We start from the raw sequence: 19,541 nt of genomic DNA, 5'->3' as shown, positions 1-19,541 counted from the left end.
TGGGGAAACCTCAAGGCACCCCTGGGGAAACCTCAAGGCACCCCTGGGGAAACCTCAAGGCACCCCTGGGGAAACCTCAAGGCACCCCTGGGGAAACCTCAAGGCACCCCTGGGGAAACCTCAAGGCACCCCTGGGGAAACCTCAAGGCACCCCTGGGGAAACCTCAAGGGACCGTTGGAGAAACCTCAAGGCACCGTTGGAGAAACCTCAAGGCACCGTTGGAGAAACCTCAAGGCACCGTTGGAGAAACCTCAAGGCACCGTTGGAGAAACCTCAAGGCACCGTTGGAGAAACCTCAAGGCACCGTTGGAGAAACCTCAAGGCACCGTTGGAGAAACCTCAAGGCACCGTTGGAGAAACCTCAAGGCACCGTTGGAGAAACCTCAAGGCACCGTTGGAGAAACCTCAAGGCACCGTTGGAGAAACCTCAAGGCACCGTTGGAGAAACCTCAAGGCACCGTTGGAGAAACCTCAAGGCACCGTTGGAGAAACCTCAAGGCACCCCTGGAGAAACCTCAAGGCACCCCTGGAGAAACCTCAAGGCACCCCTGGAGAAACCTCAAGGCACCCCTGGAGAAACCTCAAGGCACCCCTGGAGAAACCTCAAGGCACCCCTGGAGAAACCTCAAGGCACCCCTGGAGAAACCTCAAGGCACCCCTGGAGAAACCTCAAGGCACCCCAGGGTGCCTGGACACCCCAGTTGAGAAAGGATGGTTTATTGTTCCATTGGTGCCTGCTCTTTGAACCCGTCTTGCGTCATTATCTCATTTCTGTGGAGGGGGAATATACAGTCGCCAACTTCCGTACTACAAGGGCTGATCTCATCCTTCAGCCGACAAGATCCCTGGGAATGATGAGTAGCCCAAATCTGGTGAGAACAAGCTGCAGCACAGTGCAGGTCTGAATTCTAGGGGAAAACTGGGCTATTCACCATTCTCTGATATCAGGACAATACCCTTGCCTAGGTGCAGCGGTGAAGCCAAGGAAAGGGAAGTGTTTTATCTATTTTAGTTCCATACAGATTTATTGAACAAAATGAAAGGTATGAATACATAATATGACATGAGCACACCATGACAAATATCAGATAAAAATCTGAAACAGAACTATTTTATCGATTCCCCCCCCCCCCCCCCCCCACGGGTACTTTAATGCATCAGTTTAGAGAGGGAAATTGGAATAATTGGGCCTTGTCACTGAGGCGGACGGTCCACTTCAAGCAGAAGGGGCCTACATGCATTCCCCTAACTCTGTGGCAGCAGCAAATGAAAACACGTTTCTAGAATTATTCACGCTGCAGAAGACCTCGAGGTTCTGTCATAAACTCTAAATTTCATTCCGTCTGCGCGGAGCAGCAAAACGTACGATAAGGTCTGCGAAAACCTGGCGTCACGTGACCAAATCAAAATGGCCGTCCTTTGTACACTGAAGCGCCTGCTGTCATTTCATAAGATATCGCCCCCGACACAATACAGGAAAAAGGAGAGAGCTGTAGGGAAAGTGAAAATGATATAGGCAGGGCACTACAGAATCCTGGGAATAATGGTTAGAGGAGGAGTGTATGAGCCTGTCCGACATGTGGGGGTGGGGGTGTCCCATTTAACATTTGCGTACGGACTGGAAATCGTTTAGCGTCTCTGTGACTGCCAATGCCTCAGAAATCTTACACTACGCAATGAAATGAAATGTATGTTGCTGAATCTGTAAATGGAGAATGTTCCAGTTACTTATGCCGGCCATACATGGGTCAAAATTCGACCGATCTTTCATCCGAAAATTGGAGCCAAGAATAATCGGCCGACATTCGCTCTGTTAGTGGGGTCAATGGCACCGGCCGATTTTCGTAGTTCCTCCCCTTTCCGGTGATCGGGCATGTTGGAAAATTCGTGAAAAACGACCGATTTTCGACTCAATGATGGTCAAATCGTACGATCGTTTTTCCGAAAAAAATATGCGCATGAGCCGTGACCAGGAACAGAATTTTCACCTGTTATATGGGGTGAACATTATGACTCGGTCGGCCGATTTTCAAAATCATTGATGGCGCCATCAGATTACCAAACGAACTATGTTTTCGGACGAGAAATAGTTTGGAAATCGACCCATTTATGGCCTGCATTACCGTGACAGGAAGCTGCGCACCGCTGTTTCCTTGTTGACGACACTGCACCATGCAACTCTTTCTGAGTTGGGTGGAGTATCTGGAACAGTGCTGGAACAATAAAGTTGTTTTGTTTTTTGCGGTGTGCAGCTTTCTATGACGGTCGTGGTTTGGAAGGAGCGGATCCCGGAGATGTGAGTCGTGACAGCGAAGGACCTTTTTGTGGTACTGGGGGGGGGGGGGGGGGGGGGGGCTGTGAGTAATGTTCCAGGTTACCTTGCTGCAGAGGTTCTACTGCTTACCAGTAACAAGAGAAGACTACCAGAAATCACCGAGAAGTTCAGAGACACAAGGCTAACACTCTGCTACACATCAGCCCACCAGGGAGGCCCCCCCCCCCGCCACAACCAGGATCAGGATGGAAGATTTCCTATGTGAATAGTTCAAATCATGAAGCAGTAATTAAGGTGGTCTGTGCACACCTTAACGGTATTCCCACCAATCTTCCTCCCCTTGGTCTCTTTTACAGCTGCCTGGGCAAATTCAATCTCACTGTAGAGAATCAGGGCCATGCCTTTAAAGCGGTCGTACACCACCTGTCGGGGAAAAACAAACAGAGAACAGAGGACATAAGAGCGGCGCCCACTTAGGACTCGGTCAAAGATCAGCGTTCGTCTCGTGTCAATGAGGAATTTTACTTATTTTTTTTGGTTTTTTGATTCAATGCCATCTTCTATCCAATGGAGGAAAAAAAAAAGAAAGGCGAATTTAGCAGTCTGCTTTGCCTACAATTTAGCACTCACTAAAGGGTCTGTGGTCGGGCTCTGCGTACCCCCATAGGGGTCTGTGGTCGGGCTCTGCGTACCCCCATAGGGGTCTGTGGTCGGGCTCTGCGTACCCCCATAGGGGTCTGTGGTCGGGCTCTGCGTACCCCCATAGGTTCTGTGGTCGGGCGCTGCGTACCCCCATAGGGGTCTGTGGTCGGGCTCTGCGTACCCCCATAGGGTCTGTGGTCGGGCTCTGTGTACTCCCATAGGGGTCTGTGGTCGGGCTCTGCGTACCCCCATAGGGTCTGTGGTCGGGCGCTGCGTACCCCCATAGGGGTCTGTGGTCGGGCTCTGCGTACCCTCATAGGGGTCTGTGGTCGGGCGCTGCGTACCCCCATAGGGGTCTGTGGTCGGGCTCTGCGTACCCTCATAGGGGTCTGTGGTCGGGCGCTGCGTACCCCCATAGGGGTCTGTGGTCGGGCTCTGCGTACCCCCATAGGGGTCTGTGGTCGGGCTCTGCGTACCCCCATAGGGGTCTGTGGTCGGGCTCTGCGTACCCCCATAGGGGTCTGTGGTCGGGCTCTGCGTACCCCCATAGGGGTCTGTGGTCGGGCTCTGCGTACCCCCATAGGGGTCTGTGGTCGGGCTCTGCGTACTCCCATAGGGGTCTGTGGTCGGGCTCTGCGTACCCCCATAGGGGTCTGTGGTCGGGCTCTGCGTACCCCCATAGGGTCTGTGGTCGGGCTCTGCGTACCCCCATAGGGGTCTGTGGTCGGGCGCTGCGTACCCCCATAGGGGTCTGTGGTCGGGCGCTGCGTACCCCCATAGGGGTCTGTGGTCGGGCTCTGCGTACCCCCATAGGGGTCTGTGGTCGGGCTCTGCGTACCCCCATAGGGGTCTGTGGTCGGGCTCTGCGTACCCCCATAGGGGTCTGTGGTCGGGCTCTGCGTACTCCCATAGGGGTCTGTGGTCGGGCTCTGCGTACCCCCATAGGGGTCTGTGGTCGGGCTCTGCGTACCCCCATAGGGTCTGTGGTCGGGCTCTGCGTACCCCCATAGGGGTCTGTGGTCGGGCTCTGCGTACCCCCATAGGGGTCTGTGGTCGGGCTCCGCGTACCCCCATAGGGGTCTGTGGTCGGGCTCTGCGTACTCCCATAGGGGTCTGTGGTCGGGCTCTGCGTACTCCCATAGGGGTCTGTGGTCGGGCTCTGCGTACCCCCATAGGGTCTGTGGTCGGGCTCTGTGTACTCCCATAGGGGTCTGTGGTCGGGCTCTGCGTACCCCCATAGGGGTCTGTGGTCGGGCTCTGCGTACTCCCATAGGGTCTGTGGTCGGGCTCTGCGTACTCCCATAGGGGTCTGTGGTCGGGCTCTGTGTACTCCCAGGGGTCTGTGGTCGGGCTCTGTGTACTCCCATAGGGGTCTGTGGTTGGGCTCTGTGTACCCCCATAGGGGTCTGTGGTCGGGCTCTGCGTACCCCCATAGGGTCTGTGGTCGGGCTCTGCGTACCCCCATAGGGGTGTGTGGTCGGGCTCTGCGTACCCCCATAGGGGTCTGTGGTCGGGCTCCGCGTACTCCCATAGGGGTCTGTGGTCAGGCTCTGCGTACCCCCATAGGGGTCTGTGGTCGGGCTCCGCGTACTCCCATAGGGGTCTGTGGTCGGGCTCTGCGTACTCCCAGGGGTCTGTGGTCGGGCTCTGCGTACTCCCATAGGGGTCTGTGGTCGGGCGCTGCGTACTCCCATAGGGGTCTGTGGTCGGGCTCTGCGTACCCCCATAGGGGTCTGTGGTCGGGCTCCGCGTACTCCCATAGGGGTCTGTGGTCGGGCTCTGCGTACTCCCAGGGGTCTGTGGTCGGGCTCTGCGTACTCCCATAGGGGTCTGTGGTCGGGCGCTGCGTACTCCCATAGGGGTCTGTGGTCGGGCTCTGTGTACTCCCATAGGGGTCTGTGGTCGGGCTCTGTGTACTCCCATAGGGGTCTGTGGTCGGGCTCTGTGTACTCCCATAGGGGTCTGTGGTCGGGCTCTGTGTACTCCCATAGGGGTCTGTGGTCGGGCTCTGCGTACTCCCATAGGGGTCTGTGGTCGGGCTCTGTGTATTCCCATAGGGGTCTGTGGTCGGGCTCTGCGTACTCCCATAGGGGTCTGTGGTCGGGCTCTGTGTACTCCCAGGGGTCTGTGGTCGGGCTCTGCGTACTCCCAGGGGTCTGTGGTCGGGCTCTGCGTACTCCCAGGGGTCTGTGGTTGGGCTCTGCGTACTCCCAGGGGTCTGTGGTCGGGCTCTGCGTACTCCCAGGGGTCTGTGGTCGGGCTCTGTGTACTCCCAGGGGTCTGTGGTCGGGCTCTGCGTACTCCCATAGGGGTCTGTGGTCGGGCTCTGCGTACTCCCATAGGGGTCTGTGGTCGGGCTCTGTGTACTCCCAGGGGTCTGTGGTCGGGCTCTGTGTACTCCCATAGGGGTCTGTGGTCGGGCTCTGCGTACTCCCATAGGGGTCTGTGGTCGGGCTCTGTGTACTCCCAGGGGTCTGTGGTCGGGCTCTGCGTACTCCCAGGGGTCTGTGGTCGGGCTCTGCGTACTCCCATAGGGGTCTGTGGTCGGGCTCTGCGTACTCCCAGGGGTCTGTGGTCGGGCTCTGCGTACTCCCATAGGGGTCTGTGGTCGGGCTCTGTGTACTCCCATAGGGGTCTGTGGTCGGGCTCTGCGTACTCCCATAGGGGTCTGTGGTCGGGCTCTGTGTACTCCCATAGGGGTCTGTGGTCGGGCGCTGCGTAGCCCCATAGGGTCTGTGGTCGGGCTCTGCGTACTCCCAGGGGTCTGTGGTCGGGCTCTGCGTACTCCCATAGGGGTCTGTGGTCGGGCTCTGCGTACTCCCAGGGGTCTGTGGTCGGGCTCTGCGTACTCCCATAGGGGTCTGTGGTCGGGCTCTGCGTACTCCCATAGGGGTCTGTGGTCGGGCTCTGTGTACTCCCATAGGGGTCTGTGGTCGGGCTCTGCGTACTCCCATAGGGGTCTGTGGTCGGGCTCTGTGTACTCCCATAGGGGTCTGTGGTCGGGCTCTGTGTACTCCCAGGGGTCTGTGGTCGGGCTCTGTGTACTCCCATAGGGGTCTGTGGTCGGGCTCTGTGTACTCCCATAGGGTCTGTGGTCGGGCGCTGCGTAGCCCCATAGGGTCTGTGGTCGGGCTCTGCGTACTCCCAGGGGTCTGTGGTCGGGCTCTGTGTACTCCCAGGGGTCTGTGGTCGGGCTCTGTGTACTCCCATAGGTTATTGTTACTGGTAAGACAGCTGTAGATTTGTACTAAGGCCTGATAATCATCATCATGGTTCTATAATGGAAGCAGCGGGGCCCTGTCCACAGTCAGCTGTCGGTTATGTGTGTCTAGGGCCCACCTGCCATATGCATGGTGCAAACTTTGGCCTTCTGAAAGTGATCACATTTCTATTACAAATACAGACAAAACAACTGGTTACAGAATGTCCTGTCTGGTTCCTGTAGGCAGCCATCATGTCTGACAATATATGTATTTCAGGAGGGAAAAGGACAGAAAAGATGTGAGAGGATGTAGGTTCACCTCAGGTCACCAACTGCCCACCTACCTTCAGCACAGGCCCGTAACGGTTAAAATGACGCGTTAAATACTGTTCAGTGACGCTGGAGGACAGGCCGTCTATCCACACACAGTTGGTCGGCATACTTTTCCCAAATCCCAGCTGTAGGGAATAAAATTCAACATGTCAGCTTTTCGGGTGGAACAGAAAACATCGATTTATATCACCTGAGAACCACAAATCACAGAATTCCGTTCCTATTCTGAAGAGTATGCACTGGGACAATCAGTCAGCCAATCAAACAAGCAGGAAACGGCATATCTGGGGGGTGTACACAACGACCTCCAGGTTGCCGTATGAAAAGGACAGCGGCCGCAGATTGGAAAGGAAAGATGAATCTTTAATACCATTCAATGACAACATGACGTGTCACAATTGTAAACGCTAAATTATTTTTGGTGTTTTTTTCCCCCAATGAAAGTGGAAATACCCTTTAGGCTCGGTTCACATCTGTACGGGTGGTGCCGCTGTGGATCCGCACAAAAATCCGTGCAGCCGCACCACCCGTACAGAGGACGGCGGACCCCGCGGGCGGGAGCCAATAGTTCTGATGGCACGCCGCCCGCACTGGAAAACGCAACTATACTGGGAACCTCGGCTGCGTTTTCCAAAAAAGTGCCGGGACTTCTTCCCTGGGTGTCACGGGGCCCGGGAGTCCATTCAAATGAATGGGCTCTTATGCCTGCGCAAAACTCAGCCCGCACCCCCGCATAGATGTGAACCGGGGCATAGAGATCCTGGAGTCTCAGAGACACAAGAAGCTATTCGGTGATTTATGATTGGCTAGAAGGCTCTTCACATGACAGGAGGTCATCACTTAGTATTGGCTTTCAGCTATTGTATAGTATATGTGGATAAGGAGCAGCCCGCTCCTGGGATGGCCCAGCTACACAGCAGACATTGCATGCCGATGCCTCTCAGCTGGACATTTCCAGGACGGAGCAGAAACAAGCTGTAAGGAGCAGTCCGCTCCTGGGATGGCCCAGCTACACAGCAGGCATTGCATGCCGATGCCTCTCAGCTGGACATTTCCAGGATGGAGCAGAAACAAGCTGTAAGGAGCAGCCCGCTCCTGGGATGGCCCAGCTACACAGCAGGCATTGCATGCCGATGCCTCTCAGCTGGACATTTCCAGGATGGAGCAGAAACAAGCTGTAAGGAGCAGCCCGCTCCTGGGATGGCCCAGCTACACAGCAGACATTGCATGCCGATGCCTCTCAGCTGGACATTTCCAGGACGGAGCAGAAACAAGCTGTAAGGAGCAGCCCGCTCCTGGGATGGCCCAGCTACACAGCAGGCATTGCATGCCGATGCCTCTCAGCTGCAGTCAGCTGGACATTTCCAGGACGGAGCAGAAACAAGCTGTAAGGAGCAGCCCGCTCCTGGGATGGCCCAGCTACACAGCAGACATTGCATGCCGATGCCTCTAAGCTGGACATTTCCAGGATGGAGCAGAAACAAGCTGTAAGGAGCAGCCCACTCCTGGGATGGCCCAGCTACACAGCAGGCATTGCATGCCGATGCCTCTCAGCTGGACATTTCCAGGACGGAGCAGAAACAAGCTGTAAGGAGCAGCCCGCTCCTGGGATGGCCCAGCTACACAGCAGACATTGCATGCCGATGCCTCTCAGCTGGACATTTCCAGGATGGAGCAGAAACAAGCTGTAAGGAGCAGTCCGCTCCTGGGATGGCCCAGCTACACAGCAGACATTGCATGCCGATGCCTCTCAGCTGGACATTTCCAGGACGGAGCAGAAACAAGCTGTAAGGAGCAGCCCGCTCCTGGGATGGCCCAGCTACACAGCAGACATTGCATGCCGATGCCTCTCAGCTGCAGTCAGCTGAACAATTCCAGGACGGAGCAGAAACAAGCTGTAAGGAGCAGCCCGCTCCTGGGATGGCCCAGCTACACAGCAGACATTGCATGCCGATGCCTCTCAGCTGCACATTTCCAGGACGGAGCAGAAACAAGCCGACTCGGTACGGTGCTCTATACCTTCAGCCGGTTGTTCCCCAGATACTCTCCATCCATCTTCTTAATGGCTTTGCAGACACTGGTGATATCGCTGTACTGCAGGAAGGCGTACTGAGGAACCCCATTCAACTTCTTCACATCGATATCCTGGACAGCAGAGGAATACAGTCAGATCGATGGTGCGAGAGCAGGATGAACATAACAGGATTAAGAATGGACAGGCACACAAAACTACAGCGGGACATATTGATGCCGGATCACATCTCCGGCCTGACAAGATATCGACCATCCGAGGCGGGAAGGTGACTACTGGCCGGTCACAGAGGAGACAATGCTGTGTGTGGAGTCATGCAAGGCCAACATACCACAATCTCTCCGAAGCGCTGGAACACGTTGTGCAGGTCCAGGTGGGTGGTGGTTTTCTCCAAGTTACCAATGAAAAGGGTCCGCGTGGCCTTGGGGTGAAATTCGTCTATTCTCTCGTCCAGAGGTCGGAATTCATTCTCACTCTCCGTTTCTGGAAGGACGACAAGAACCAAATGTAAAGAATGTAATCAGAGAGAACCTCCCGGGCTACAACATCCAGGCCCCAAAGACATGGCAAGAACACGCTACAGGTCACACAGCCATGACATCAGTGCAGACTATAGGAAGGTCTTACATGGTATCTGGATGTACAGGAATACGATTTGCCCATTGGAATATTTCTGGTAATAATTTACATACTATGTCACCCATCCTATATGTACTCCATTGCCCCCTTCTCAGTCAGGGCCACATCCACACGTGACTGGGACCGACACGGATTACATGCAAGAGACAGCCCCACTGACAGCAAATCAGAGGCTGCCAGCTTCTGCAGATAATTGTAGCCGATCACAAGTATGCAGTGTAGGGGGCTCCCTGGATCACAAGTATGCAGTGTAGGGGGCTCCGAGGATCACAAGTATGCAGTGTAGGGGGCTCCCTGGATCACAAGTATGCAGTGTAGGGGGCTCCCTGGATCACAAGTATGCAGTGTAGGGGGCTCCGAGGATCACAAGTATGCAGTGTAGGGGGCTCCCTGGATCACAAGTATGCAGTGTAGGGGGCTCCCTGGATCACAAGTATGCAGTGTAGGGGGCTCCGAGGATCACAAGTATGCGGTGTAGGGGGCTCCGAGGATCACAAGTATGCAGTGTAGGGGGCTCCCTGGATCACAAGTATGCAGTGTAGGGGGCTCCCTGGATCACAAGTATGCAGTGTAGGGGGCTCCCTGGATCACAAGTATGCAGTGTAGGGGGCTCCGAGGATCACAAGTATGCAGTGTAGGGGGCTCCGAGGATCACAAGTATGCGGTGTAGGGGGCTCCGAGGATCACAAGTATGCAGTGTAGGGGGCTCCCTGGATCACAAGTATGCAGTGTAGGGGGCTCCGAGGATCACAAGTATGCGGTGTAGGGGGCTCCGAGGATCACAAGTATGCAGTGTAGGGGGCTCCCTGGATCACAAGTATGCAGTGTAGGGGGCTCCCTGGATCACAAGTATGCAGTGTAGGGGGCTCCCTGGATCACAAGTATGCAGTGTAGGGGGCTCCGAGGATCACAAGTATGCAGTGTAGGGGGCTCCCTGGATCACAAGTATGCAGTGTAGGGGGCTCCGAGGATCACAAGTATGCGGTGTAGGGGGCTCCGAGGATCACAAGTATGCAGTGTAGGGGGCTCCCTGGATCACAAGTATGCAGTGTAGGGGGCTCCGAGGATCACAAGTATGCAGTGTAGGGGGCTCCCTGGATCACAAGTATGCAGTGTAGGGGGCTCCCTGGATCACAAGTATGCAGTGTAGGGGGCTCCGAGGATCACAAGTATGCAGTGTAGGGGGCTCCGAGGATCACAAGTATGCAGTGTAGGGGGCTCCGAGGATCACAAGTATGCAGTGTAGGGGGCTCCCTGGATCACAAGTATGCAGTGTAGGGGGCTCCGAGGATCACAAGTATGCAGTGTAGGGGGCTCCGAGGATCACAAGTATGCAGTGTAGGGGGCTCCCTGGATCACAAGTATGCAGTGTAGGGGGCTCCGAGGATCACAAGTATGCAGTGTAGGGGGCTCCCTGGATCACAAGTATGCAGTGTAGGGGGCTCCGAGGATCACAAGTATGCGGTGAAGGGGGCTCCGAGGATCACAAGTATGCAGTGTAGGGGGCTCCGAGGATCACAAGTATGCAGTGTAGGGGGCTCCGAGGATCACAAGTATGCAGTGTAGGGGGCTCCGAGGATCACAAGTATGCAGTGTAGGGGGCTCCGAGGATCACAAGTATGCAGTGTAGGGGGCTCCGAGGATCACAAGTATGCAGTGTAGGGGGCTCCGAGGATCACAAGTATGCAGTGTAGGGGGCTCCGAGGATCACAAGTATGCAGTGTAGGGGGCTCCGAGGATCACAAGTATGCAGTGTAGGGGGCTCCGAGGATCACAAGTATGCAGTGTAGGGGGCTCCGAGGATCACAAGTATGCAGTGTAGGGGGCTCCGAGGATCACAAGTATGCAGTGTAGGGGGCTCCGAGGATCACAAGTATGCAGTGTAGGGGGCTCCGAGGATCACAAGTATGCAGTGTAGGGGGCTCCGAGGATCACAAGTATGCAGTGTAGGGGGCTCCGAGGATCACAAGTATGCAGTGTAGGGGGCTCCGAGGATCACAAGTATGCAGTGTAGGGGGCTCTGAGGATCACAAGTATGCAGTGTAGGGGGCTCTGAGGATCACAAGTATGCAGTGTAGGGGGCTCTGAGGATCACAAGTATGCAGTGTAGGGGGCTCCGAGGATCACAAGTATGCAGTGTAGGGGGCTCCGAGGATCACAAGTATGCAGTGTAGGGGGCTCCGAGGATCACAAGTATGCAGTGTAGGGGGCTCCCTGGATCACAAGTATGCAGTGTAGGGGGCTCCCTGGATCACAAGTATGCAGTGTAGGGGGCTCCCTGGATCACAAGTATGCAGTGTAGGGGGCTCCCTAAATCTTCACTCATTCATGCTCTTGATGATTCAATAAAGAACTGTCATCCACATCACTGCCTCAGCCTATCAAAGGAACTTTTGTGTTGATTCGTGTGAATGGATGAGCAGTGGTTTGTCACGTTCTCCTCTCAGTGCCGGAACACGGGCTGTATGTAGCGGAGGTTCCGTACAGGGCACCCAGCGGGCACACAGCAGGCACCCAGGAGGCACCCAGCGGGCACACAGCAGGCACCCAGCGGGCACCCAGCGGGCACACAGCAGGCACCCAGCGGGCACACAGCAGGCACCCAGCGGGCACAGAGCGGGCACCCAGCGGGCACAGAGCGGGCACAGAGCGGGCACACAGCGGGCACCCAGCGGGCACAGAGCGGGCACCCAGCGGGCACAGAGCGGGCACCCAGCGGGCACAGAGCGGGCACGCAGCGGGCACAGAGCGGGCACGCAGCGGGCACCCAGCGGGCACAGAGCAGGCACCCAGCGGGCACAGAGCAGGCACCCAGTAGGGAAGGTTCATTCGGACCGGCCTGGAGATCAGCTTTGACAAAGTGTAAAAGGAAGGCCCGCCCCTCGGAGGGCCACTCACCCGGGCCGACCCAGGCCGTGACTTCTATCTGCATGCCGAAGAACAGCTTGCCCTTTGATGCATTAAGTGCTTTCTCCTGATCCTCCTGCTGCCGGAAGAACACCAGACCGTATCGCTCTTCAGATACCCCGTGTATCTGCACCGATGTCACCTTTCCGTACTTCTTGAACTCGTGGAAGAGGCCGTCCTTAAGGCTTGTATCTGCAGGAGAACACCGACCCGTTACATCACCAACCGGACCTCAGAACCAGAACATTGCAAGAGTATAAGCCACCAGCAGTGCCAATGACACCCTACAGATCACATGGTATCTTCACCGTCATCACACCCCCTACACGTCACATGGTATCTTCACCGTCATCACACCCCCTACACGTCACATGGTATCTTCACCGGCATCACACCCCCTACACGTCACATGGTATCTTCACCGTCATCACACCCCCTACACGTCACATGGTATCTTCACCGTCATCACACCCCCTACACGTCACATGGTATGTTCACCGTCATCACACCCCCTACACGTCACATGGTATCTTCACCGGCATCACACCCCCTACACGTCACATGGTATCTTCACCGGCATCACACCCCCTACACGTCACATGGTATCTTCACCGGCATCACACCCCCTACACGTCACATGGTATCTTCACCGGCATCACACCCCCTACACGTCACATGGTATCTTCACCGGCATCACACCCCCTACACGTCACATGGTATCTTCACCGTCATCACACCCCCTACACGTCACATGGTATCTTCACCGGCATCACACCCCCTACACGTCACATGGTATCTTCACCGTCATCACACCCCCTACACGTCACATGGTATCTTCACCGGCATCACACCCCCTACACGTCACATGGTATCTTCACCGGCATCACACCCCCTACAGATCACATGGTATCTTCACCGGCATCACACCCCCTACACGTCACATGGTATCTTCACCTGCATCACACCCCCTACACGTCACATGGTATCTTCACCTGCATCACACCCCCTACACGTCACATGGTATCTTCACCGTCATCACACCCCCTACAGATCACATGGTATCTTCACCGTCATCACACCCCCTACACGTCACATGGTATCTTCACCAGCATCGCACCCCCTACACGTCACATGGTATGTTCACCGTCATCACACCCCCTACACGTCACATGGTATCTTCACCGTCATCACACCCCCTACACGTCACATGGTATCTTCACCTGCATCACACCCCCTACACGTCACATGGTATCTTCACCGTCATCACACCCCCTACACGTCACATGGTATCTTCACCTGCATCACACCCCCTACACGTCACATGGTATCTTCACCGTCATCACACCCCCTACACGTCACATGGTATCTTCACCGTCATCACACCCCCTACACGTCACATGGTATCTTCACCGTCATCACACCCCCTACACGTCACATGGTATCTTCACCGTCATCACACCCCCTACACGTCACATGGTATCTTCACTGGCAACTGAAAACTCATTTATTTAGAGAAGCCAACCCACCTCCATCTAAAAACTGAACGTCAACCATCTTCATCAGCTCATCTCCCACAGATATCCCCACTTCCCCCTCCCTATTAGATTGTTAGCTCTCAGGAGCCGGACCCTCCTAATCCTTCTGTACTGAACTGTACGCTCTCTATTTACAGTGTAAAGTGTGGCAGGATTGGCAGCTTAAATTCTGAAGAAGAAAATAAATCCCGTATAATAATAATAATATAAATCCCGTATAATAATAATAATATAAATCCTGTATAATAATAATATATATAAATCCTGTATAATAATAATAATATAAATCCCGTATAATAATAATAATATAAATCCCGTATAATAATAATAATATAAATCCCGTATAATAATAATAATATAAATCCCGTATAATAATAATAAATATAAATCCTGTATAATAATAATATAAATCCCGTATAATAATAATAATATAAATCCCGTATAATAATAATAATATAAATCCCGTATAATAATAATAATATAAATCCCGTATAATAATAATAATATAAATCCTGTATAATAATAATAATATAAATCCTGTATAATAATAATAATATAAATCCTGTATAATAATAATAAATATAAATCCTGTATAATAATAATAATATAAATCCTGTATAATAATAATATAAATCCCGTATAATAATAATAATATAAATCCCGTATAATAATAATAAATATAAATCCTGTATAATAATAATAATATAAATCCCGTATAATAATAATATATATAAATCCTGTATAATAATAATATATATAAATCCTGTATAATAATAATATAAATCCTGTATAATAATAATATAAATCCCGTATAATAATATATATAAATCCTGTATAATATAAATCCTGTATAATATAAATCCTGTATAATAATAAATATAAATCCTGTATAATAATAATATATATAAATCCTGTATAATAATAATAAATATAAATCCTGTATAATATAAATCCTGTATAATATAAATCCTGTATAATATAAATCCTGTATAATATAAATCCTGTATAACAATAATATAAATCCTGTATAACAATAATAATATAAATCCTGTATAACAATAATAATAGAAATCCTGTATAATAATAAATAGAACTCCTGTATAAGAACCACCACCACCATCCTGACCAATCAATGAATGGGAAGAGCCTCTGATGGCATGCCGCACAGAGTTTGATTGGTCGGATACATCTACGGAGAGCCACGCCGGGTTCAGGAGGGATGGTGTTGGCGTGGAACTCACAGGCAGGTCCAGACCATACAAGGATTTGGTACGTTCTGGTTAGTGGGCGGGGCTGACGGATCAGTAGTGAGTACTACAACCCCTGACATATTAGACCCCCCCCCATTGTTATACAGAGACAAGCTGTGAAGGGGATGAAGCTCTCCTACCTGTAGAACGCACAGGGAGATTCTGGACTTTGATCCCAAAACTTTTGCGCGGTTCATCCTTGTCCAGAGAGAGAAGCGGCTGGACCGGAGGTGCGGGAACTGCGGCCGACTGCACCGACCTGGCGGGAGACTCATCGCTCGACGTACTGCTGGAATCACTGCTGCAACAAAACAAGACGAATCAGAATGGCGGCGGCCGAGGCACAGGGCTGCGTGTCATTGGTTGTAGTGAGATGAAGGCCCCTCCCACACTTTAACCTTCACTATCTCTTTGAACTGGCAGACCTGTTACGGCCAAAACTCCTCGGTCACATGATCAAGGCCAACGCAGGACCCCCATTATGGCAGCAGGAGGGGAGGCCAGACAATGGAGACGGTCACATGACGGGATATAGATCACCAGCAGATCAATGTCACCCATTCATTATTCACAGAGCAAAATATTATACAATTCATGTGATGACTAGAAATATCCAGGAGGGGGCACTCCACCCCCACAAGTCAGGCACAACCACTGACATTCCGGGAGGGCAGAGCAGAACACCAGACATACAACCCGGATTGGCTGCACAGAGACAAGAGTACCTGTCATTCCAGGCAACAGATGATGGAACGTTACCTACTGAAGTCACAGCATGGACGTTCCCCAGCTCCAGTGTGTGCACAGCCTGTGCTATCCCAGACACCCCGACATTACAATCACCTGCCAGGGAAGGGGGATGGGAGGATATCTGAGCCCACTTGTCTCTAGGAATGTTCCAGAGCAATCTCCATCATTCCTTCACTTGTCTCTGCACACTGCTGACATCTCACAGCATTCCCAGTATATCCCACAACCGTTCCCATCAGTTCCAGCCCAGAGAAACCTTCTCACATCAATACACAGCGACCATACAGCCCAGTACAGACGGCGCACACCACTCCGGGCCCGCACAGACCGCGCCGGGCCCCCACACACCACTCCGGGCCCGCACACACCGCGCCGGGCCCCCACACACCACTCCGGGCCCGCACAGACCGCGCCGGGCCCCCACACACCGCGCCGGGCCCCCACACACCACTCCAGGCCCGCACAGACCGCGCCGGGCCCCCACACACCGCGCCGGGCCCCCACACACCGCGCCGGGCCCCCACACACCGCGCCGGGCCCCCACACACCGCGCCGGGCCCCCACACACCGCGCCGGGCCCGCACAGACCGCGCCGGGCCCACACACACACCACGCCGGGCCGGGCCCACACACACCGCGCCGGGCCCCCACACACCGCGCCGGGCCCCCACACACCGCGCCGGGCCCCCACACACCGCGCCGGGCCCCCACACACCGCGCCGGGCCCCCACAGAACAAACAGACCAATACAGTCCGTACAGATCACTCAAGACCATACGGCCCGCACAGACCACGTAGGGCCCGCACAGACCACGCCGGGCCCGCACAGACCACGCCGGGCCCGCACAGACCACGACGGGCACGCACAGACCACGCCGGGCCCGCACAGACCACGCCGGGCCCGCACAGAACAAACAGACCAATACAGTCCATACAGATCACTCAAGGCCATACGGCCCGCACAGACCACGCCGGGCCCGCACAGACCACGCCGGGCCCGCACAGAACAAACAGACCAATACAGTCCATACAGATCACTCAGACCATAGAGACCATACACTCCGTACAGACCAGGGCTACACAGATGTCAGGTGACCTGGAACACAATGCTGATTGGTGGGCATTTAGCCCAGGACGTCAATAAATGGAGATTAGAGTATAGCCCCTCACACACCCCCAGATATGATGGCCGGCAGACAATTCCACGTTGACCAGTCAGCTCCATAGATGACAATCAGATCATACAATACAAAACGTAAGAATCTGTACAAAAAACAACCTTTTCACTTTCACAGACAAAATACAAACATTCACTTTCTGCCATAAACATCATTCAACTAAATCCCAGCCGGGCCGGGCGGCCATGTGACTACCAGTCATTATTACAGAGCCATCTCTTCTGGGATCTCCCAGCCAGTAATATGCGGAGCTCCCCTTTATGTTTACACAGGACGTGGACTTCACATCACATTTCCAAAGACTGTGGTCAGATTAGCTGACATGTTGCTATGGGTTACGACCAATTACAAATCAAACGATTTATACAGCAGAAAACCAATCAGTGATCAGAGGGGGGGACACGGGACTTTCAATACCAATGGCGGGGGCGGTGTGCGTGCCTCATTGTGTATGGCTCAGCAGGCATGGAGGGCAGCATTCTGTGTCCCATCCCCCACCCAAAACTCATGATTTAGTTATATGCAGAACATCCCCCTGAGCGTTTCGGGCGCCCCCGTCCCCCTGGGCGCCCCCGTCCCCCTGAGCGTTTCGGGCGCCCCCGTCCCCCTGGGCGCCCCCGTCCCCCTGGGTGTTTCAGGCGCCCCCCGTCCCCCTGGGCGCCCCCGTCCCCCTGGGTGTTTCAGGCGCCCCCGTCCCCCTGGGCGTTTCCCGTCCCCCTGGGCGTTTCAGGCGCCCCCGTCCCCCTGGGCGTTTCCCGTCCCCCTGGGCATTTCAGGCGCCCCCGCCCCCCTGAGCGTTTCGGGCGCCCCCGTCCCCCTGAGCGTTTCGGGCGCCCCCGTCCCCCTGAGCGTTTCGGGCGCCCCCGTCCCCCTGAGCGTTTCGGGCGCCCCAGTCCCCCTGAGTTCCTATAAAAATATAAAACCAGAACCTTTAATATACTAAATCAAGCAGCCAATCAGATTCTCCGGTTCCTGTTTCTAGGGCAGGTCAGTGAGATGGAAGGAAGAGACGGTTGCTATGGCTGCGGTTGCTATGGCGGTGTTCAGGCTGACAATCACACTGAACGCTATCCCAGGTCCGTGTAGTCCAGGACCGATCCGGAGAACCATTCAGCCAATGTGCGGGAGTGGAGGAGTACATGACTTTGGCTACAAGTGACCAGTGGGGGGAGGGGATACATTGGTGGAGGTGCACCGAGCATTGCAGGTAATGGGGAAAGATTGAGAATGGCTTCTTCTGTACTGATCCAGCTTGGCCCAATGTAGGTGTGTGCCATACCTGTGGGATCCCCTGCAAGATGGAAATACATTGTAGTAGTCACTGCTACTACAGTGATTGCCCCCACCTTCCGGATCCCATACACCGCTGTATAGTGAACACGGGGGGTCGCTCACTTGGCACGGGAGCCATTCACAGAACACTCAATGAACACAAAGTATCCAACCAGAAAATTCTAAATGTTCTGTGAATGGCTCCCGTGCCAAGTGAGCGACCCCCCGTGTTCACAATGCAGGAGGGCAGCTGATCGGTGCAGGGGGGCAGCTCATCGGTGCAGGGGGGCAGCTCATCGGTGCAGGGGGGCAGCTCATCGGTGCAGGGGGGCAGCTCATCGGTGCAGGGGGGCAGCTCATCGGTGCAGGGGGGCAGCTCATCGGTGCAGGGGGGCAGCTCATCGGTGCAGGGGGGCAGCTCATTGGTGCAGGAGGGCAGCTGATCGGTGCAGGGGGGCAGCTCATTGGTGCAGGGTGGCAGCTCATCGGTGCAGGGGGGCAGCTCATTGGTGCAGGGGGGCAGCTCATTGGTGCAGGGTGGCAGCTCATCGGTGCAGGGGGGCAGCTCATTGGTGCAGGGGGGCAGCTGATCGGTGCAGGAGGGCAGCTCATTGGTGCAGGAGGGCAGCTGATCGGTGCAGGAGGGCAGCTCATTGGTGCAGGAGGGCAGCTGATCGGTGCAGGAGGGCAGCTCATTGGTGCAGGAGGGCAGCTCATTGGTGCAGGGGGGCAGCTCATCGGTGCAGGAGGGCAGCTCATCGGTGCAGGGGGGCAGCTCATCGGTGCAGGAGGGCAGCTCATTGGTGCAGGACCCAGAAGAGAGCAATCACTATAACAGAGGTGACTATTCCACGGATTTCCAGCTTCCATAGAGATCAGCCCCTATGGCCCATATATATGTACATCCCTCCCAGCGCCACGCCTGAATTCACCTCACTGCAGGACAGGCGGCTTCTATACAGGACAGTACTCCAGGGGTCAAAGGGCAGCCAATAGGAACACTCTGCTTGTCCTCCATCGTCCTGCCTCCTCCAGTCTCTAGAGGACATTTCTCTCATTCTACAAATCCCCAAAATACATCCCAACAGCAGAAAGTCAGGTGCTGCCTTCCAGGTGAGGAAGGAAGGAAGGACCCCCCCAGAATCCTGTATATTATCGTATGTATTGTGTGTATATTATATTGTATGTATATTGTGTGTATTATATTGTATGTATTGTGTGTGTATTATATTGTATGTATTGTGTGTATTATATTGTATGTATGTATTGTGTGTGTATTATATTGTATGTATGTATTGTGTGTGTATTATATTGTATGTATTATATTGTATGTATATTGTGTGTGTATTATATGTATGTATTGTGTGTATATTATATGTATGTATATTGTGTGTATTATATTATATGTATGTATTGTGTGTATATTATATGTATGTATATTGTGTGTATTATATTGTATGTATATTATATGTATGTATATTGTGTGTATATTATATTGTATGTATTGTGTGTATTATATTGTATG

General features: G+C 53.8%; 1 protein-coding gene across 1 annotated transcript in view; it reads right to left on the bottom strand.

Moving 5' to 3' along the window:
- The window catches only part of SPEN (spen family transcriptional repressor), a 32,647-nt gene extending 13,613 nt beyond the window's left edge, over positions 1-19,034 (bottom strand). The window contains exons 1-7 of the mRNA XM_089655350.1: positions 18,949-19,034; positions 14,957-15,117; positions 12,023-12,223; positions 8,817-8,968; positions 8,473-8,598; positions 6,465-6,578; positions 2,586-2,699 (exon numbers count right to left, since the gene is read on the bottom strand). Of these exons, the coding sequence (XP_089511476.1) occupies positions 2,586-2,699; positions 6,465-6,578; positions 8,473-8,598; positions 8,817-8,968; positions 12,023-12,223; positions 14,957-15,117; positions 18,949-19,034 (954 nt within the window). The remainder of the gene's footprint in view (positions 1-2,585; positions 2,700-6,464; positions 6,579-8,472; positions 8,599-8,816; positions 8,969-12,022; positions 12,224-14,956; positions 15,118-18,948) is intronic.
- Positions 19,035-19,541: the final 507 nt, after the last annotated feature.

Source organism: Staurois parvus, unplaced genomic scaffold (assembly GCF_062004578.1).
Source record: "Staurois parvus isolate SC_StPar_1 unplaced genomic scaffold, SC_StPar_1.0 ptg000835l, whole genome shotgun sequence".
In the NCBI taxonomy this organism is placed as follows: domain Eukaryota; kingdom Metazoa; phylum Chordata; class Amphibia; order Anura; family Ranidae; genus Staurois; species Staurois parvus.
This window is presented reverse-complemented; position numbering and strand designations above follow the sequence as displayed.